The sequence below is a fragment of the Strix aluco genome, chromosome 3 (assembly GCF_031877795.1).
Source record: "Strix aluco isolate bStrAlu1 chromosome 3, bStrAlu1.hap1, whole genome shotgun sequence".
NCBI lineage: Eukaryota > Metazoa > Chordata > Aves > Strigiformes > Strigidae > Strix > Strix aluco.
Genome location: NC_133933.1, coordinates 38,633,027 through 38,655,182, shown reverse-complemented (window position 1 = coordinate 38,655,182; position 22,156 = coordinate 38,633,027). Strand labels below are relative to the sequence as shown.

The 22,156-nt window shown below is 48.1% G+C and overlaps 1 protein-coding gene across 2 annotated transcripts in view; it reads right to left on the bottom strand.

Annotated features, from left to right (window-relative positions):
• MDGA1 (MAM domain containing glycosylphosphatidylinositol anchor 1) overlaps nucleotides 1-22,156 on the bottom strand; it is a 149,325-nt gene that overhangs the window by 29,950 nt on the left and 97,219 nt on the right. For both annotated transcript variants that reach the window (XR_012622446.1, XM_074818131.1), the window contains exons 10-12: nucleotides 21,149-21,300; nucleotides 3,606-3,783; nucleotides 2,493-2,516 (exon numbers count right to left, since the gene is read on the bottom strand). Coding sequence is in view for 1 of the 2 variants with exons in the window: in XM_074818131.1 (XP_074674232.1) it covers nucleotides 2,493-2,516; nucleotides 3,606-3,783; nucleotides 21,149-21,300 (354 nt within the window). In the remaining variant the exon portion in view is untranslated. The remainder of the gene's footprint in view (nucleotides 1-2,492; nucleotides 2,517-3,605; nucleotides 3,784-21,148; nucleotides 21,301-22,156) is intronic.

Here is a 22,156-nt window from a genome sequence, read left to right as displayed (position 1 = left end):
ATGCCACATGCATGCCTGCCCCAATGTCATTAACATCTTATTAGGCTGAGAGAGAAAATGCATGAAGAAATAATTGTATTAAGTGACTCCGAGAGTTTGTAAATTAATCACCATTGTGCATGCCCTTGGATCAGGCTGCCAGAGGCATTAATCATCTAATCTTTGCCTTTCACTTGAAAGCTCTCAATGTTTGCTCCCAGAATTTGGCTGGGCAGCCTAGCGTGAGGATACCTTTACAATCCTGTCCCAACCCTTTTCCCTGGGGGTGGTGGTAGCAGGGGAAGTGGGAAAATAAAAGGTAGTAGCAGGGATTTCCATGTTACTAGGATGAGAGTTTGGGAACTGAGCTGTGGCCCAGAGACAGAGCTAAGAGCCTTTGGGCTCATATTTCACTGGCAGCAGGTCTGAAAGGAAGGGGCATCTCTGAAAACAAGCACAGTGGGTGCAATTTTAGGCAGCCAATCTCAAGGTGTAAACTCATGGGCAAGACCCTGATGACTGGCCCAGAGGTCCCAATATCCACCACAAGCTGGGTAATTTGTATCAAGGAGAAACCCTAAGTGTTGGGTTTACTGCATGAAAATACAAGAGTGGCTGAGCTATCCTCCACCACAGGCAAATTTCATGCATTGTTCTGGTCTCAATCAAGCTACCAAAGCAACCCCAGGTGAGCAGTCTGAAGGCTCAGTTTACAAAGACCCCAAGAGATCGACACAATTTGGACTGGAGTTGCTCTGGCTTTACCAGTGATTTAAGTAGTGTAAAAGCAAGTGGCAAAAGGCCAGATTTGTCACTTCCACCTGCAAGCTGGGATGTTTGCTTCCTCCAGTGAGTACTGAGGTACACATTCTGGAGTGGGACCCTGGCAACACGCTCGGTGTTTCCCAGTGAGTCTTCTATGCAGAATGTTTAAAGAGGATCAGAAAGTGTGGAAAAGCAAAGCAAATGGAATCAGGAATTAGAGCCACAAAATCCCTCTGACTCTGTAAGAAGCTCCCGCTCTCAGGCAGAGTATGGTTCATTAAACCATCCTCAGAGTGTAAACTTGCAAGAGTGAATGCCTCGTGGCTGCCTTAACAAGATAACCCCATACCCTGATTCCTGGCTGCCATTGCCTAATCCTGGATTCTTGCTCCCACTGCTATCCTGCAGTGCAGCAGTAGCACTTGCTTACACAGACACAGAGTAATATGTAAAAAGACTGAATGCTGACTCAGCAGCTGGAAACAGGGAGAAAGAAATAGCTACACGGAACCACCTGCTCCCTCATGGACCATCAGTAAGTGGTCTGCCCATCTCTGCCAAAGATCTTTGCCTGGGCTTATATGCAACAAATGAAGCAAAGGGACTTGTTTCATCCCCTGAAGATCACTCCACCACTACTTACAGCATGCTAGAAATCTTCTTTTATGCTCAATGGGCACCATCATGTTCTTGTTAAAGACCATCGTTCTGAGATGTTGTGTATTTTGCTCTCAAAATCAGTGGGAACTCTGGGTGCTCAGTAAAGATGGGCCTGCAACTTGGCAGGAATGACCAGAAGGTAACAAGTGCAGAGGAGGGCAATGAAGCTGGTGAAGGGCCTGGAGAACAGGCTCCTATGAGGACCGATTGAAGGAGCTGGGACTGTTCAGTTTGAGGAAGAGAAGGCAAAGGGGAGACCTCATCACTCTCTACAACTACCTGAAAGGACATTATAGAGACATTGGTGCTGGTCTCTTCTCACAGGTAATTAGTGACAGAACAAGGGGGAACGGCTTTAAACTCCAACAGGGGAGGTTTAGATTGGACATTAGAAGAAAATTTTTCACAGGAAGAGTGGAATAGGCTGCCCAGGGAGGTGATGGAGTCACCATCTCTGGATGTGTTTAAGGGTCGTTTAGATGAGATGTTGGGGGATATGGTGTAGGAGAGAACTTTGTAGAGTAGGGCTGATGGTTGGACTCGATGATCTCAAGGGTCTTTTCCAACCTGAATGATTCTGTGATTCTGTAAATAAGCAAGTAAACAGTGATGACACTGGAGTGCAAGAAGAAAGGGACTCTGCTTGAGGAGTTTGCAAGAGGAACCAGATCTGAGCTGGAGACTGCTCCATACCAGCCTGCAGAGATGTCAAGTGGTACCTTTCCTGGTCAGAAGAGGATGGGGGATATTACACTCCTTAAACACAGATATTCTGGGGAACATTTAATAACATGCTTACTGGATGCAGATTGCTAATGTTAGGGCAAAGGTGGGTTCAAGATCACAGCCTATCCAGTCACAGAGATATCAAGTGTGAGTGGGAGGCTTATCTCTGGTGTATACCTCCTGGCAATAACTCGAGGTACAGCAAATGACATTACTTACTGGAAACATGGAAACATTAGGGTATGCAATTTCATCTTCTTCTGGGGGAAAAGATTCCAGCTCCTTGGCTTGTTTGATCTGCTGAAGCACTTGACTAACGTGCATTACATTCAAAACATAAATACAAAGGTCTTGTTGCTTACCTGTTGGGTTGGGATAGTTGATTGCTGGAAGAGAAAACAGAAAGACAAGTCAGATCAGCTAGTACTCCCTCAAATTGCAAATCACAATCAAAGTCTGCAAATAAAACAAATGCATCAAGAAAGTTCATAGATGCAGAAATCTTCTAGCAGCATCCCTACCAAACAGCAGTGCTCGGTGGCTGCCTTGGTGATGGAACAAGATGCTGACTCTCTGATCCAAGCAGAAACAGACCGTAACAAAACCCCACCTAAGGGGTGATCCTGGGATTGTACAAGGGAACCCTTCTGGCAACCCTAGCAGTTTCTTTCTGAAGTACCCACTGGGACAGCACCCACTTAGATAGCAAAGCTGGATATCTAAGAGGGACATCAAAACAGTTTGGGACACTGTGGAAGTTTGAGACAACAGGTATGTTGGGGACACCAGACACATTTTCACCCCATGGGTCAAGAGGGTTGTGTGAAGTCATGCAAACATAGGAGGAGGGGTATCTGTACTTTCTGCTGAAATACAGGGTCCAAACTCCTCAGGGGAGTAAAGAAATCATAGGGTTGTGGGAATGGAGGGAGTTGTGAGCTGTTGGGATGCTGGGGAGAGAAGCATGGTCAATGTATATCAATGGGATGATCTGGGATTCAGGGTATTGGACAGAGCTACAGGTCTACTAGTGACTAATTAGGAAAGGAATTGTGCATTCAGCTCTGGAAATAACTGAAGCTCCCTGAAATCCTCTTACTTTTATGGGCATTTGGCTAATACGCAGTGTTCAGTGGCTGTCCACTAAAATACACCACTGTACCACAGGAAGCTGCAGCATGGCCTGATTGGGAACTGGGGTTTTGGGGCTCTCCTGCCCACAGAGTGGAGGGTGCGAGTCAGAGCAGCTGAGTGAAGAATGAGTGGAGACTGGCCCTCAGAGGTCTCTATCTAACGCTCTGCATTAATGGCAACAGTCAAAATACGGCCAAATGCGATAGCACCGTGCCACCAAAACTCCTAAAACAGAGAGATCCACCCAAGGGTCACAGAAGACAACATCTACACATGCCCATGTCCCTAGGCCTGAGGCTCGGACCTGCTCTCGTAGCCAGGACCGAGGAGGAGACACCTACGTTCCATGTACCGGATGATGCGGGCAGCCATATCTCCAGCCCCAAAGCTGGTGATGGGCGTCAAGCGAACTTCATAGCTCTGAGGCACTTTCAGGTTGGGCAAGATGTGCTCCAGCAACAGGCCTTTCTCCATTTTCTGCACAGGAATGAAGGTTTGGATGGTGTTTCTCTGAGCCAGCTGCATAGAAAAAGAACCCACAGTGTTACAAAAATCCTGAAACTGGAAATCTGAGGGATCCTATCTACCATCTAACACTCTGTTCCTCCTCTTCCTATACAGACACGTACTCCTGGTTTATCAATGAGATCTTCATGCAGAATTGGTTTGAAAATTCCCACCCCTGGTACAAAACAGTGATGAGGAGCCTGAGCTCTCCCTGAAGGGAGGCCTTGAGGTCCTTCGTACTGGGGGGACAACTTGAACTACAGGTCCTGGAGCAACTCCGTGTCAGAATCAATGTCTCCAAGAGGGGAAGAATGAACCCAACTCACCTCCATTAGTGCACCAAGGTCCTGTGCACACACAGCGTGGCATTTTACCAAGATACACTTCAGTTCACAATCACTGCTGCGTAATTCATTCATTTGCTGCCTGGACCCCATGGCATTTCATTTGGTGCCTCGCTGGGACCTGTCTACTGCCATATTTCCTCAGCACCCTTCCACAGGATCCATCCTTAAGTCCTAGCCCATGCTGCCTCTGCAGATCAGAGCAAGGGGTCTAGTTCAAATCAGTGGCCCTCTGGAGTCATTCATAGGCTCCCTCTTTCTCTGGTGCCTGCTGAGGAAGGAGCTGAACCATACCAGCTGAACATTGTTCAGTTTGCTAAGGCAGCAGGGAAGTTTCAAGAAAACAATGGGAAAAATATCGTTGTCAAAATCACCACCACTAAAAATGATAAATTACATGTCAGTGAAACTTCCCTGCCACAGTCATGCTTGCTTGGCAGGGGAAGGACAAGAACAAGGATCGCATTGTGAAGATACAATTTCCTGCCTGTTGCTGTGCAGTGCCTGGATTCTTGTGGGAAGATATGTTATTGGGGATTCTGGTCCTAGTAAAAAGACCTTTGGCAGGGCTTTCCATGGCCCAGTGTTCACTGTCCCTGATACTAAGCCTTCCTCTGCCTCTGATATATCCTCTAGGCTGACAGGTTTCACTGCAAAGGCAATTCTCCTGATAAACAGGCTCAGTGTTCATCATTAACTCTGAAGTTACAGGATTACTGGAACGGAGATGCAGAGAGGAAGGTTTACAGCAATTCTGTCAGTGTGGAGAGTGTGGGGCAAGAAGATGGGGGCATGGCAGGAGCAAAGGCCATCAGCAAGGCAGGGCTGGGGAGCAATGCAGATGTGACACTTCGTAAAAACAAGCACATGAAATCTCTCCCCTGCCTGCCTCCAGCCCTAACATACATAATTGTAGGTTCCAACTCAGAAGCAAAGGCTGCCACAGGAGAGCTTCCCATGCCAGAGCCCTGTTAATTTCCAACATGGCCAGGACCCAACGACCCACCTCGTCACTTGAGTTATCTGCCCACAGTTTGGATGGTGCTCCGAGCAAAGGGGCAAGGCTGGACCAGATCCTGCCACGATAGTGTGTCAGGGAAGGGACTGGTCCCTGGGAACCAATGGCTGCATGTGGTTCTCACAGTGAACAACAGCTTTGTACCTGCCTTACAGATTGTACCTAGAAGAGACCTTTGTACCAAAACAGATCAGGGTGTAAGTTGCTTGAGGAACTGCTTTCTGCACGCTCCTCTTCCTCCTCCTCCTCCTCCAGGCAAGATGGGTACAGGGGGCTGGGAACTGCTCTGGTGCCTTCTCCCAGCTCAGTGCCTTCCTGTGAGGCACCTGGGAGCTGTCCCAGCGGGCAGGACCAGGGCAGTGCCTCTGGGAACTAAGCATGAACTTTGCACCGCAATATTGCCAGGATCCATTTGTATCAACAACGCCCCAACTGCATGCATGCAAGCTGGGTGCTGATCCAACTGGCATGCCTACCGCTCAGCCCTCCCATCTGTCAGCCCTCTGCACCCTCACTCTGCCAAGCAAGAGCTGAGCTGGCTCCCAGCAGCAGCGATCTCACTTGGGATTGTTAGCACCAGACCCCCAATTAACTGGGAGTAGAGGAGGGGTCACAAGCCAGAAATAGGAGGCTGGAGTGGTACGGCTCCTGGCACAGGGCTTTTTGGGGAGTGGAGCCTGACTGGGGGGGCAGGTGGCAGCTCCTCCCTGCAGTATGCCATAAGCTGGGGCGCTGGGAAGGCAGCCAGCAAATAGGAGGAGGTCAGGAGCCATTTCCCTTGTCTAGACATAACCTTTAGAAGAGAAACAAAATGGAGAGTCAGAGAGAAGCCTGAGGGTGAGATTCAGACAGTGTAAATTCCACCTCAGCTGGGAGTTAGGTGGAATTTGGGTATCTAAAGCCTTCTGGGAGCAATGTCAAATCACTTACTCTCCCACATCACCTAATGCAGGACAAACTGAGAAACCAGCCTTCAGTCTGGACTGCAAAGCTTTAGATCTCCCAGTTGAGCCTATCCTCAAGGGTACATGGGTTTAACCAAATAAATACCTGGCTGCCACCCAGGTTTGGCTGTGAAACAGAAATTAACAAAGGCACGTATGCCCCCCATGGGTTGCGACTGTCCTGCTTCCCAGGAGAAACCTGGATCACTAGGTAATGGGAAAGGCACAGCTGGGGCCTGGCATGTACCTCCTCTTGGATCATAGGGGAAAAGTTTTGCGAAGGTCTTTTCCCTTCACCAAATACTTTGGACCCAACTCTTCTCTCAGCCTGTGTCCTGTCTCTATTCAACTTGCAACTTGGACAGACACAGCAACTGGCTGCCAGCAAGTCTGCCCTCTGCACATCCTTACTACAGTCCCTATGGTCCTGACATCCCAACAGAACTACTCTGGGATGTCTTTGGAAAGACTGGCTCTTCTGGTTGGAAAGCAGCATGGGCCAAACGTCTCCCCTGGGCTAGCTGCAGCTGTCAGGAGAAAGGGCCAGATGCACTGCCAGTGCAGTTTAAAGAGCATAGAATTAGTGCAAGGGAGAAAAAGGTGACAGCTCTAGCCAGTCACCTGCTCTGTGCACACAGAACAGGTGCTGGCTTGCAGTCACTAGCACAGGTCCAGCAAAGAGAGATGTTAAGGCCAAGGTCTGGCTGCATCTCCCCCTGCCTAAACATCCTTTGCCTCCTTGATTGCCAGCAGCAGGTCTGTGCAGAAGGAACCCTTTTTTTAATCCTCCACTTCAATCGTCCACTGCTGCTCTTGCTCTCCTGCTGTGTGCGTGCTCTTCTCCTATGCTGCCCTGGTATCTTCTTCCATCTACCCCCTCCTCAGCCTCCTTCTGATCACACTGGCCCAGTACTCCAGCTTAATATTGCTGTGGAGCAGTTAATAAAGCAGAGGCAGGTGCAGAGGACAGTGAAATGCTGGCCACCTTATTAGAGATGCTGAAACCTCAGTGGAGGATCTCACGCAACAAACTCATTCATCACCAGGCTCAGGATGCTGCCAGTGGGGCCAGAACAAGAGCACAACGCAATGCACAGTCTCATCTCTGCCTTCACCTCCTTTCATTTCCAATAATCAGAGGAAGGGGATGGGAAAGGAAAAACCAAACAAACCCACAATTTCTACCAGCTGGCCGTGAGTATCACATAGGCTGCAGAGGGAAAAATGTTCTTGCAGAATGGGTTCACTAAAAAACACCTTACAAAGCGCAAAATCAGCCCCGTGTGGGACATATGTATTCACATGCAGAGTGTGCAACCTGCCCCTTTCCCCTGTCACTTGTAAGCAGTATTAGCAACCAAGGGAGAGCATGCTCACATGTTCGTATGTACTTAGTCATCAAGCCTTCAGGACCTGCAAACTAGGTCTGCCTTTTCTCATTCCTCACCCTCACACTCTGTTGGTAGATACTGTCTGCCCAGTGCCCTGTCTTATCATTTATTTGATCTGGCTCGTGGTGCTTAGAGAGTGCTTGTCCCTCTGTGGCCAGCTGAGCTGGCTTATGGTCCAGGAACACACACCAAGAGCCTCAGAGAGAAAAGCAGGATGTCACATTACCCCTGTCCCCTGCTTCCATCCCAGCTGAGACACTGTCACAGCAGAGAGGTCCACATCTGTTTTCTGTTTATGTAGCCTATTAAAGGAAAAAAGGATGTTTTCAGACTGAATGATGTTTAAGCCAGGTACATACCAGCTAACAGACATAATAAAGCCAAAGGATATTAATAAACACATCTGTCAATAGTTAATGTTGCAGTCCTGCTCAACAAACCACACCATGGATTCACAAGACCAGGATAACCTCTGCTGGGACTTGGTGTGACCTGTGTAGCCAAGCATGTGGTCTCACAACCAGCTGCACATTAAGCAACTGTGCATGCTTGTTTGAGGGAGAAATGAGAAAGATATCCTGTTTCATCACCAAGCCCCAGGGAATTGTTGCAAACACCAGCTAGAAAAACATACATTAAAATCATGTTGATTCCCCAACAAGCTGATCAGAGCAAAGAAACTGCTCTGTGGGCATCCAGCTTCCCAGCATTGCTAATCACTCCTGCCACTCTCTCCTTACTTGTCCCGCTTCTTCAGCAACTTCTCAGTTCAGGGCACAAGCGCTAACTCTGTTTTCTAGTATTTCCCCTCCTTTCCACACACACTCAATCTCACTCCCTTTTTTCTCAGCCTCATTCAAATTCCCCCGGCTGCTCCTTCCTGCAGCACAAATGAGACGGGGGTGGCTGCCCAAACTCCCACTCCCTCCTCACCAGCTAACTGCAGACGTGGGCTGCCAGGAAGGCTCCCAGCTCCCATCCCCAGCCACGCCGGCCTCTCCAAAGGGAGAGGAGATGGCAGACAAAGGCAGGCTCGTGTGGCACAGCAGCCTCGCACGCAGGCTCCCTCCCTCTCACAGGCTCTTCCTCACCCTCTGTATAGCTCTGCAGAGGAGCACAATAGACAAATGCTGTCTCGGGCCCACGTGCAGGGGCGTTAGGCTGAGTCCCCCCGACCCCACACCCATCCTCTCTCATCTGTGTCAGGACACTGGAGAGCAGACGTGCATGGGACCAGGAGCTGCAGGGAGCCTGGTGGTGCAGAAAACACAGGTATCCCAAAAAATTTTGAAAAAAGCATGGGGCAATAATGTGGAAAAAACAATCTTCAACTGCCTGTGCAGCTGGTGGGCTGCACTTTTCAAGCAACCAGCAATTAAGGTGGTCTTCAAAGCTCAGCACCCTGGCAGCAGTAGGTGCAGGGGCATCCGTGTCTCTCGTGCCCAGGAGAACACACAGTCTCAGCCAAGCTGCCCAGGTTCTCATCAGGCATAGACATCCTGGTTTAGCATGGTCCAGGGGCCAGGAGCAGGTGATAGCCACAGAAGGGCACTTTTCCTCTGACAGGCAATACCACTAAGGATATGAAAGAGCCTCCCATTTTTACCAGTTCAGTGTGTTTGCCACCAGTCTTGGACACATTATATAGCTCTGTCCTAGGGGGCTGCAGGCACCATCTCCTATCAGATTTCCCCTGTGGCTGTGACTGCCATGAACTCATTCCAACAAAATCCAGCTAAGACACAGCTGCTCCCTTCCAAAGGGAGTGTCATTCACAAAGATCAGGAACAATCACACCATCACCTCAACATGATGGGACTGGCAGTGTCTGTGGCTTTAAACTGGTGACAGACAGCAAAGATACTCCCAAGCACCCCATCCTAGGGACTGGAAGGGGCTGAGCTTTGTTATGGCGCGAGTGACAACTCCTGGGATGAATATGGAGCTCTGCAATGCAAAATACCCTGCTACATCAGCAGATATGCCTTGCCTTCAATTTCCACCCCAACTGCACCTCCAAAGCTACAGGATGCCTTGCAGAGAGGTAACTTCAAAGAGTTTAGAAGCCACAGACTTCTTAAAGTTAAAAAAAAAACAACAAAAAAACAACAGAAAAGATGATGACAGGATTTATGTGTGTCAGACTTTACAGTGTCAAAGAGTGAGAGCAAATTATCCAAGGGCCAGAACCATTCTCCATCACTGGAGAATAAGAGCCCAGGAGATGAGTTCCATGGGTAGAAATAAGATCATTGCAAATTCCTTCAGAAAAGAGGAATGAAAAATGCTGAGAAACAGGGGCAGGAGGAAGGTGTGGACAGGGAATTTAGGAATCTCTTCTGAACATGAGGCTCTAGTGTTTTCCACAATGATGGAAAAACATGCCATCAATCTGACCCTTCTGTCTCACTCTTCCCATGGACTTTCTGACACACAGCAATGGATTGAGATTCTGGTCCTTGATGTCACCTTGGCACCACAGGACAGAGCAGAGGAAGATGGTTTGTCTTTGACATTGCAATTGAACACCACAGATTTGATTCTTGCTCTCTGTATTTTGGCAGAGGGATAAAACCCCTCTGCACTGGCAGCCCCCTCCTATCCTCCAGGAGTTCAGAAAAGGGGAAATCATGGCCATGTTCAGGAACATAGCAGGGTAAATACACTCCTGGCTGACAGAGCCCAGTCCCCTGTCACCTCAGGGGCTACCTCTGCTTATTCATTTTATGAATGTACCACATGCCATCTTAAAAGCTGTTCCCATTTGGCCTGCTCCTCCTGCTGGACGTCTGTTCTGGAGCCTGACCGCTCTAATGTTCTAATTTCCAGCCCGAATTTATTCACAGGCAGCTTGCACCTGGTTGATCTTGTGCCAGTATTGTCCTTTAGCTTGAATGGCTCTTTTCCCTCCCTGCTACTTGATCCCCTGATGTTTTTATAGACAGCAATCACCCCTGCCCTCAGCCTTTGCTTTGCTAGGCTAAACAAGCTGATCACTCTGTGCCTCCTCTTGTAACACAGACTCTCACTTTCCGTGATCTACTCTTTTCTGCGTGATACCACTTGCTGGAGTTCTGTATCCCAGCCCTGCATATAGGATGCAGTAGCACTTCTCCACCTTGCCTGGAAGCACCTCAGGCTTCACCTAGGAGTACATTTGCCCTTTCTCACACCTGCATCTTACCAGCGGCTCCCTGAAGTAAACTCACTCATGGACATCATTCCTCCACTTCAGTCATTTTTCACTGATGATCTCCCAGCCTGCAGCATATTCCTCTGACAGCACTCTCCACATGCATGACCTTGCATTTGTACTGCTGCATTTCATCCCACCTGAACCACTCAAGTAGTTTCCTGTCTTTCAGATCTTCTTCAACGATACCCTGATCCTTCACTGAGGTGGCATTGCATCCCAATCTGGTGTCAACTGCACAAAATACCAGCAGCAGAATCCTAATAGGGGATTTCGATCTCACTGGCTGGTACCAGCCATGGAGAAGATGTCTGCCCACTCAGCAGGGTAGGTGCCATCTGGAAAAACCATTTGGTGTAAGTTCTGGTTAGTGGAGAAATTTGGTTTGGATATGACGATAGTCACTGCAATGTTTCTCTATAACCTCTCGCCAAATTTCCTGTGCCTGTCAGATTGGATTAAAACATTTTCCTGGGTTAGTACTTCATCACCACCTTGAATGGAAATGATGTCAATCATTAACAGCATCAATTAAAGGGCTAGGGTAAGTTTAAGTTGGATTTATTTAATTTTCCTCGCTTGATGACCATTACTCATTAGGGGTTTCCAGAGCAAATAATCACATTGCAAACATAATATTGGCATCTGCCAGACAAGCACACCAGTGAACTGAAATTCACGCCGATGTTGTTCATCAGTCAAGCACACAGGTTCATATCCTGGGGTTAAACAAGCACGGATGGCCGATGCAAATCCATTATTCAGTCTAAATGAGGAGTCCTGGAAGGTCTTCCTCCTAAATTGTCTTTAGCAGGAGGCTCCCTTTCTGGGCTGAGACATCCCCAGCTCCAAAGAGAGAAGCAACTGTGACCTTCAGTAGCTACTGAGGACAGCTGGAGCCATCTAAGACAGGAGACAGTCTCTCTCTCTTCCTCTTGCACACACAATGAGCTGCCCATCCTCATTAGGTGCCGAGAGCAGCAGTTTACAGCTTCCCAGAGAAGCCAAATTGGTGCTGTCATGAATTACTGTAAGTGCTTGTTCCACACTCTTCAATAATGTCTTTCATTAGGGGCTGATCAGAAAGCAATATGTATTTTATTAGCATATGTTCCCCAGCCTAAGAACAGGAGACCTAATCTTCACTCTGTCAGGGAGACAGTCAAGTAAAAGCCTTAACTGAGCCACAGAATGACTGGCAACCTGACGAGCCATGGGCTTACTGAGGCATCACATGCTGCATGTCCTGAGGAGGGGGAGCTCAGGAGTTGGAGAAGAAAAGGGCTAAACTAGCTCCTGAATTTGGTGATGGGTGGGAAGGGAGGGAGAGCCACGTGCTCCCCAGGCTGTGCAAGGAGCCTGTGTTGGTGTCACTGTAGCTGGTACTGAGCTAGACAGGTTACGTGTGTGTCTATGCTTGTTATCCCTCTCCTACTGTCTCACAGCCACATCTGCGATCCTGAAGCGATTCTTCTCTTCAGACTGGAAGCTCTATACTGCTGCTGCAAGATCATACTTGTTCTTGCCTATGCACTGCAGAGCCTGAAACCACTTCTCTGCCTGCAGCATGGGCATAGGCTGAATAAGGGACCCTCATGTTGCTCTACAGCCCCCCCTGCCCAGAGCAATGGTTCCCATCTCTTTTGAGCCCCACATCTGAAAATCAGCACTGCTCAGTGCCTTACTGGATCCAACTTTATACCCATCCCTAATCTCAATGAGCAGAGTCTCCTCTTGCACCCATTTTGTTGCACCGAACATGACTGCCCGCAGCCACACCCACATACATGTCTATGCGCCATGCTGTCAGTGCTTCTAGCTCCAAGAAGAAAAAGCGAGCTGGCTCTACATAGCCCAGGTTTGCTCGGCTCCAGTTAGGTTGGGATCTGAGCCATTTTCTCTAATACGGTTGTGATTTACCAAGTGAGACATACTCCACCAACAGGAGTTGCCATCTCCCAGGCTTCTTTTCTGGGATTCTCTACAGACCCTGGCAGAGCCCTCTGTTAGGGCACCTTTATCCTTAAAAACAACAATTAATAAAGGATGAGGCTATTGCTTACTGGAGCAGAAATAGCCTATGTGTGGGACTCTGGACTACCCAGTCTGCTACATGTAATGAAGGTATATAGGTAAGTAACATTCCAGGGCCTATAGGACACCTCTAACTCGACTGCACTTTCAGTCCTGGCTCTAGTAAAGAAGAGGCAAGGCAGCACAGTGTATGCAGGGAGAGCCATAAAACCCTTCACATTGCTTCATGCTACCTGCACTGGCAGCATGACTGCGTATGTTTCATTTCTTTATGAAACACAGTCAAAACATCTATCTAGTGCCTACTCCTGCCTGTTTATCACAAGCTACGGGAGAGACTACATCTCTCTTCCAAGCCCTTCCCCCTTCACACACTCTCTCCTCTTATCTCCAACATGTTCTAGGAAGTGAAAGTCAGGAAAAAAAAACAAAGTAAGAACAAAACCAAGAATGGAACCAGAAACAAAAGAAAGAAGGGGTAGAAAATAGGAAGGGGAACAGGGAAGGGGAAGAAGGTATGCAAAGAGAACTCTGAAGCAGTAGGAGGAACATGGGCTGACTACTGAAAACAACAGATGAGCAGAGTAAATGGGAGCTGCATCACAGCTTACCGATGGGGACTCTCAGAAAGACTCAATAACTAGCATGTACCCCTTGAAGCCACTGAAGGAGTGTGGGTAAGAAATGCACACAAAGTCCTCACTTTTATCTTTGATACCTGGCAAGCATTTTTCATCCTGTGCTCAGCTTTGTAAAACACAAGCCAACAGCCTGCTGGATGTGAACAAGCACAATGGTGTGAAAACAACATCTCAAGACTGCAAGGCTGATATGAGGGGTATACTGGTTGGAGGAATGTGATTATCTCATCTCTCACATTCTTCTTACCCTAAATGAGAACGGAACAGCGATGTTAGGAGCTAGAGACAGATGAGATTTTGCTACTAGATGTGTTTTAAGATCGTACGAGCTTTCCAGCAAGATTATTTGTACTGTTCTTCTCAGGCACTTTAACTATTCCAAACAGAGCTAGGAGTGGGAAAATTGTTTGTAATTATTCCTTTGTACTAGGCAAGCTAAACAAGCTATCCTGCTTTCTCTCTTGCACAGTCAAATACTTTAATTGCATTAGGAGCAGTACTGAAAAGTAAATGTTAAGACAAAATCTCTGCTACAAGGCACCTTATGAATGGCAAGCCACCTTGTAAAACTTTCAGCTGCTCTGTTTTGGGCAGGTTACCTTACTTTGGATAACCAGAGAAAATAAATGGTACCATGAGACTGAGGCATAACTAACCTGCCACTGCTCATATTACCAATTTTCCCAACTAACCGATTACAAAAGATCTGTGGACCAGGGATCAGCAACTCAGGAAAACCATTAATCATACTGAAGAGCAATTTGTGAATGCAAAAGGACAGAATTAGTCAGAATAATTCACTAGTTAGGCATCGTTTGCTGAGCTCTCGTGGGCAAGGGGAAGTCTCAATAGTGGCACTGGAAGATGTTAAACAGACCTAAGGGGGAAACCTCATCCCACGGCTCCCAGCCATTTCCTCTGAACTCACCTAACTTGTCAGTGCTGGTCAGGCCTGTGTTGAGCTTCCCCGGCCAGCGTTGTAGAAATCACTTCCATCCTCTGGCTGACAGGGCTAACAGCAACCACAGCCAGGCAGACACCTCTGCCTGCAGTGAGCAATGGCCAGGAGGAAACTCCCTTCCTTTGCGCCAGGTGGAAGATCTGCTGGTGTCAACTTGGCCAGTAAAGAATACATACATGAACTGTGGAAAAAGCTCCTTGTATCCCCACCCCCACCAAACATCCAGCTGTCCTGGAGTCTTCCCTTACAGGACAGGTAAAGAGGACCTTGTTCTAGCAGCTGGTCTCATTGACATATCATCCCCTGTGACAGATTGCTAGGGACAAAAAGAGAGATGGCTCAATGTGCTGTCAGCTGCAGTGACTGATGTTGTGTCCCATTTTCAGGCAGCAGAGAACACAGCTGAGGCAGGATCCTGCCCTCTACGCTCCCAAATGCCTGTGACAAAGTTGCTGCTTTACCCCCAGGTCCCACACACCAATCTTATTAAGTTTCAAGCTTGTCCATCAAATGCTATTGATCATCCAGCTCTCTTTCCACCAGCATCCAGATGCCACTCAATCCCACTGCATGTTCCAAATCTCTCTTCCTCTTGCAGCCTAAAAAGGCAGTGTAATATCTCCCTTCTCTTGCTTTCCCTGGCTTCACATCATGACTGCTGTTTGAACTCTCCGCCCAGCACACCTCCTGTTGACACACTGGCTCCTTTCTGCATCCTTTTCCACCTCCCTCAGGACTGAGCTCTGCACAGCATCATGTATGCCACTAGCACAACTGAAGGCAATTGACTGGAGAACACAAATGTAATGTGCCTATTCTCACTGTCTGAACAAAAGTGGAAATAAAAAAAAAAGACCAAAGAGCATCAGTGGGGGCGATGGAAGAGTTAAGAGCTGAAAAAACACCTTTTCTCACTACAGAGGATAGCTCCAGGTAGGTGGAATTGCGTTGATTTGGCATTGTCCCATACAACAGCAGCCTGTAATCAGACATCAAACTGACAGCCAAGGTAGGCAAAAAAGAAGACACGACTAAAGAAGCTTTCCAGCAGATGTGACTTATAAGCCAGCCTACAACAGAAGGTCTGCTTTGAGATTTAGTCCTGGGCAAACACTGTGAGGCCAAGTCACTGCACTCCCCAGTCCTAACACCAGTGAGACAGGACCAGCACAGCCTGCATCAAGTGAAATGACGAACAGTAAAGGGATGGGATGTGCTGTTTGTCACACCCCACAAGTGTTTTGATCCATGCAGCATCCCACATGCAGCCAGGGCCACCATCTGCTGCTTCATGGGAAGTCACACTCCCTTCCTCACTACAGCCAGCTGGGACCATGATGCTCTATCAGGGAGGAGGAAAAGAAAAGGGATCAAACTGTCCAGTTAAGCAGTTTCTCAGCAGGAGGATTTCTCAATGGATGTGGCACCACAAGCCCTTTCCCTTTTTCCAGATAACACTGGTGCACCACAGGTCACATTTGATCTAGAGCAGGATGGGTCACTCCCTATTTTACAAGCCACAACTTCATCCTTTAAGCTTTTCATCTTTTAGCATGAAAAGGACTTAGGAGGACAGCCCTGACTGCTTTTTAGCTAAGCTGTCCCAAAACCTCACTATATCACCTCCTCGGCTCCTGCAGCACCCTCCAGCTGAAAAGCCCACCGCAGCACTAGTGGGGGGACACACAGGATGGGGTCACTGGGGCCACAGCGCCCCAGAGAGCCTCGGGATGAGGGCTATGGACCCAGTCCTGTCAGCCTTGGTGATGGCAGCATTGCCCAGGCAGCCTGTAATCCCCCAGAGTCAGCAAAATGTTAGCCCCTTTCCAGAGCTGCCTTCTTTCCTAACCCTTGGCATCCCCCCAGCTCTGAGGTGCAGCCCTCAGGCAACCCCCCAAGGCACCAGCTGCTCAGTTTCCCAAAGAAGCTTCGCCTGAAGCCACAGTTGCATCTGCAGAAGAAAAGGAATTTTGTTCACCTCCCAGAGCACAGAGCTGGGCTGCTGCAAGGGCCACCACCCACTTGAGTACATCACCTTGCGTAGTTCGTACCTTCTCCTAACCTGGGACCCAATAAACAGATGGGTTTATAATACCTAGAGGCAGAGAAAGCAATGCTGCATGTGTCTGCCTTGGTTTTATACTCTTCTCCAGACGCTGGCTACTGCTAAAGATGGGAGGAGACAAGTTTTTGGCCTGGATGTTCTCACTCCTGATGAGTGGCTGGGTGGATTAGCTTGCTCTGAAAGTTTGTTCTATCCTGGCTGCCCAAACTAGCTGTTTATGTTATCACAGGGCTGCTTACAAGCATTGGAAGATGCTTCCAACTTCACTAGGCTGGTTCCTCATGGGCCAAGGGCCATGCACGTGGGTTCACCAAGCCACAGTGGTGCACAAATGGGGGAAGCAGAGTGGTTCAAGTTAGCAGTGTTCTCAACTAAACATTTACATAAATGACTATGGGCTGGTGCACTGCTTACTCATACTCTCTTTTGAGTAATACCATCCCCCCTGCTTGATGCCTGAAGAGAGCGAGACACCCCTGCCCTGGTCTGTGTGCCCTTGGAGGGGCGTCCGACTCTGCGCTAATGAAGCCAAAGACAGACAGCAGTTGACAGACGCTGCTGAAGTGGCCTCAGAGGAGAGCAAAAGAACAACTCAGAGGCAGAAATGAAGCAATACAAACCTGCAGCCCATGGGCCTTGGCATAAAACCGCTCCCGCTGCGTTGCGGTGGCCATCAGCGGAGTTAACCTTCCACTCTAATCACAATCATTAAATTCCTGCTAACGCCCCTGTCCTATGTCTGTCCAAACAGCTCTGTTATCTGTCACCTCCCCACACGGTGAGTCTGGCTCCCCACCGCTGCAGCTCTCATTAATGCTGCTCTGGCTGGCTGATGAGGCAAGTGGCAGCCGGCTCTGGAGCCCAGATGAGTTTTGCAGACAGCAGGGGATGTTTATCCAACATGGAGGGGATGAAAGTACAAACAAAGAGAGACCGTACAATTAATCAGGCATTACACAGGGCTAGTCTCATTAAAGACAGTCTCCCTGACAGGAATTAATCTGAAGTGACAACCCAGTGAGCTAATTTAGCAAATGGGTCTGGGGCTTGGCCTGGTGCAAATTTCAGGGGTCTGTATGGCAGATAGAGCTGAGCCTGCTCTGAGGAGGGGAAAAGCAGGAATGTGTTAAGCTGGCTCCATTCTGGCCCGAGCCTGTGCATCAGAAGGTATGGAGGAGACTGCAGCCTCAGGTCTCCTTTGAGGGGCACAATGAAGATTAAACTTCCCTACTGTACCAATACCTTCTCCTCCTTCTCTCTCTTGCAGCCTCAGGTCACAGATGGGTTCCAGCTCATTAAGTGCACAGTAATTCTGCCACTATCCCCTGTAACTGTAACCACCAGCCCAACTCAGATCTTTCCTCCAGGATCCAACCTGCTCGCAATATTAGATAGCTTTTCGTTTCTCTTTAATGTTAGAGCAGAGCTCTGGGAGGAGATAAAATACACAGAGAGAAACAAGCAACTTAAAAGGCTTTTTATTTTTTAAGCAAAGATCTGGTTTGGGGAGGCTGCTTTGAATCCCCAAGCAACGAAAAACATTTCACTTGGAGTGCAGTGCCTCAGTGTCGTAATGTTGTAATACATGGAAGAAAAAAAGCTGACTAAACAAATAGCCCAAAAGCCTCATGGCATCTGCCCACAACCAGAACACTCAAGGCTGTGGGCTCATGAAGTTCACTGGCTAAGGTGAAGTAAGGTGGTCAGCATTTGGATTAGTTGCCTTGGAGCAAGAAAGGAAAAACCTCCCAAGCCACCAATACAAAAGTCTGAGGCCCCGCCATTCCTCAGTGGGGATGTTTTCCCCTCTGAATTGCCACTCACCACAATGGCCACTGCCTAAGCTGACCTGACCGATGCACTCTGGGAAATAACAGCTTATTTGCTGAGACATATAACAGAAGCTTACAAGAAGCTTGCTCCACATTGCTATTGTATTCGCTTTGCCTGGGTCAGTAGCTCCAAGCTGTCAGGCTGTTTATTTGGTTTTAATTGAGAGTTAATTCTTATTCTACTGGAACTGGTACGTCTGCTGCGCCACTCAGCCTGCTCCACAGTGTCGAGAACAATCAGCTCCTGTGGAAATGCAGCTGCCCATCTTGCTGGGAGCCCCCATGCATTGCTTTGGAAACCAAATTCCCCCAGACTGCTTGCAATCCCCCCAGGAATGCCCAACCAGCTCTCAGAAGCTGTTGAACAGGAAGAGTTGGAGGAGCCACAGCACCAGCCAATTAATAAGCAGCACTTTTACTCTCACTCAGCCCCATTTTCAGCAGCTGCAGCAAGCAAATTTAATTCAAGGGTTCCCAGGTGCCTTGCAAGCATCCTGCTACTTGGGGATCTTCACATTACATATGCCAAGAGCTCTTCAAGCAAACCAGGGAGAGTGAAATGAAAACCAGCAAACCATTTTACCAGTGGGCATCCCAGCTGGTTGCCCTTCGGATTCCAGTACAGCAAGAGTTAATCCCGCCCCCAGACAGCCCCTCACCACCCCAAGACTGCAGGCTGCTGCTGCTACATTCATCCTTAAGATGCTGAAGAGCACCTGCCATGACCACTGAGGCTGAGGAGCTCCCAGGACTGGAGGAGAAGGTGGGCTGGCTGGCTGGGTAAGCTTTCATCAGCTTGATGCTGGCAATAAATCAGTCATGTCTGGTCACATGTAAGGCCTGTTTTATCTGAGGAGAATACTCCACTTCAATCCTAGCTCTCTAGGAGGATTTTCATGCCACCACAGCTAGTGCCTGGAAGCCAGCGTATCCAGTGAGGAGGGCGCACAGACAAACAGCAGCTCCTCATTCAGGAGGACAAATCCCCTTTCTTAAGAGCTCTCCAGTCAGCAATGCTTTTAAGCTTTTGAAATTTTCACAGTTATATTCAGTAATGTCACTATGTTATGCGGTCCAGTGATGGAACAGCAGGATATAAAGCTTAGCCTGGGTGCCCCAGCATGAAGAAGAAGGTGCGACAAAGCAGTAAAGCCTGTGGGACAGGGAAGAGAGTGATGGCACAAGGGAAAGGGTGAAAGGTCAGGAGGTGTTGCAAAGCTGCTTGGAGTCCAAGTGGGACATCACTGGGAAAACACCAGGAAGGCAGGACAGGGGCACAGAGGCAGCTCTGAGGAGCGGCAGGTTGGAGATGAGAGGCGATGCGATCCTCTGGGACAAAGAAATGAAAAAGGGCTTAGTGAGACCTCAGTATGGCACATGGAGGCAGAGACCTCATCATGAAATACAAGCACCTTCATCGGAGGAGGTAGTACCATGAAAGCTTTTTCCAGAGTGTTTCCCACTTGTGCTTGACAGAAGTGGGAAAACTCCCCTGTTTCCTCCTCTCTCTGCCCTCCCTTATTCAGACCCAGGCCACCATGATCACACCTGTAGCCATTTCTAAGAGTCTGCCCATACATGAGATGGCTACTGCAGGGCCACAGTATAACATTCCTCTAAAAGACACCACTCAATAGTCACAACTATGTGGTAATGCTGCAAAAGAAACATTAACAGCAGTAACTGATGGGGTATGAACAAAAACAGGGGGGGTTAAATTTGCACAGGCATTCAGCTTTATTCCATAACTTAAAACAGAAATGTGATTTTCCCTTTTCTTGATCCCTTTCAGTAGGAGCTCAATGGGGAACAGATCCAAGATTACTTCCAGGCACTGTGCAAAAGGAAAAAAACCTCAACATCACAGGAGAAGGATAAAAATCACAAATTAGTTCATTGAGTTGCAGTGCCGATAATAGCGAATCTCAGCTAAGAGGGAAGGGGTACTATGACAAACTGCCTTCATTATTAGAGGCTCCCCTGTGTCCTGTATTATTATTAAGGACTGACAATGTGCTCCACATGGTTTGAGTAACAAACAAAGGCTGTCCCACCCCAGAGAGCTCACAATCAAACTGAGACATAAAACCGGAGCCTACTGTGCAGAACTAGAGGAAAGAGACACTTGGATCTTTTTAATTATTTTGTTTTCTATCTACAGTAAACAAACTTTTCCTTGCAAAATGCATTTGCTTCCAAGCTACCACTGAATGGCAAGAACCACCAATTTTAAGTGTCCCCATTTTTAAAAAATGTTGAACACAGGCACTTTGCTGAACATGGATGAAAGTACCTGGCAATCCTGCTAGGTTAATGTGCTCTTTAAAAACATCAGACTTTTTTCCCTAACCTTCTCCAACCAGTGATCTCTTGAGATTTCCCTCAGTTCTCTCCCCCCTGGCCCCAGTATGATTTCTCTTCAGACTCAGAAACCTTGAAACCCACTTCTCTTCCCCTGCAGAGTTTATATAGTCCAAATAGCTTCATTACTGTGACAGTATGAAAGCCCTTCTGCAACGCAAACAGCCAATGAATTTTTCCTGCAGTTCCTGCCTGGAGAGCTCTTCAGCTTATTCCCTTTATTTCATATGAGTGAGGAGGACGGAATTCCACTCGTTTGAGTCTTTGGCCTATAAAATCTACAATACCTACTAATGACTGTGAGGTTTTGTTCACATTAAAACCCCATTCAAAACACTGAGCATGAACAGTCTGATGGGAGGCAGCAGGGTTTTGAAAGCTCTCAATCATACCCAACACCAGACGTAAAAATGAACACTGAGCTGTGCACTTGTCCTGTCTCTTCCATTTGGTGGGGAAGGTGCAAGACCATCAGGATCCGGCAATTTCATCACCTTTAGCTCTTAATTGGCAAGGAGACATTGATGTAACTACCTCCTGAGAGGTCCTCTTCCCAAGGGCACGCACTGAGGCTCTAGAAGAGCAGACCTTACCTGCCGGACTTCCAGGCGATACTTGAGGATGGGATCCACAGCATTGGGCTCCTTCTGTGTCCACTGCAAGACGTAAGAGTAATTCTTGGATTGCTTCTGGCTCAAGGTGGGGTTGGGAGTATCATAGTAAAACTCTGGGCTGTAAGCTTTTGCTGGAGGGAAACAAAAAAGAAAAAAAAGAGGGAGGAAAGTAAAAGAGTGGGATCAAGGGAAACATAAATCACAAAGAGGTGTGGTGAGAGTGGAACAGCTCTGCTCGCCTTTGACATGAGGGACACCCTTACAATTGCAGCTGGTGTTGCACTGATGTGCCATCATTTTCTGTGAATTGCTACTGTTTTCACAGCTTAAACTACTGGGAAGGTTAGCAGTCCTGCAACACCAGTGGGGCATGACTGAGACCTGAGAAGGTGGGAACAACTTCAGCTCTCCAGCTGGAACCAGCTCTAATCTTTTCTCTCTTGCTTTGTAGTTCAGATTCAGCTTTAAAATGGCATTTCTCCTGTTTCATCTGCTGCTTAACAGAGTCTCCTGCTAACAAACTCTGAGGAACGACCATTTGGCCAGTAGGTCATAGGAAAAGTGTTATTTATCACACAGGGACCATGGCCTTAAAAAGGAGACCTTGCTCCTTCTGCATCTCCCCTGCCTTGACAACACAGTGCTCCAGCCTCTTTGTAACATGACAGTCAACTCCGCAGCAAAGGCGATGCTGACCTCAGCCTGGGTAAAAACAGCAGGAGCTTTTGCAGGGGCAGAGATGTCTTTTCTCTACTCACGTCTCCCCTTAAAACAGAGGGCAGCAGGAAGAAAGGAAACACAGGAGAAATGATATACCAGAGAGAAACTGAAAAGGGTCAGAGAAGGAGGGATTTCCCATCATTTTCCCAGCCACTGTTGTCCTGAACTACCAAATAGGATTCGAAGGCTACTGCCATGCAGCTCAGCAGCTGGTGGACTAACGCACGGAGCCTAGAAGCAGCTCAAGGTCTTACCGACAACTGGCTG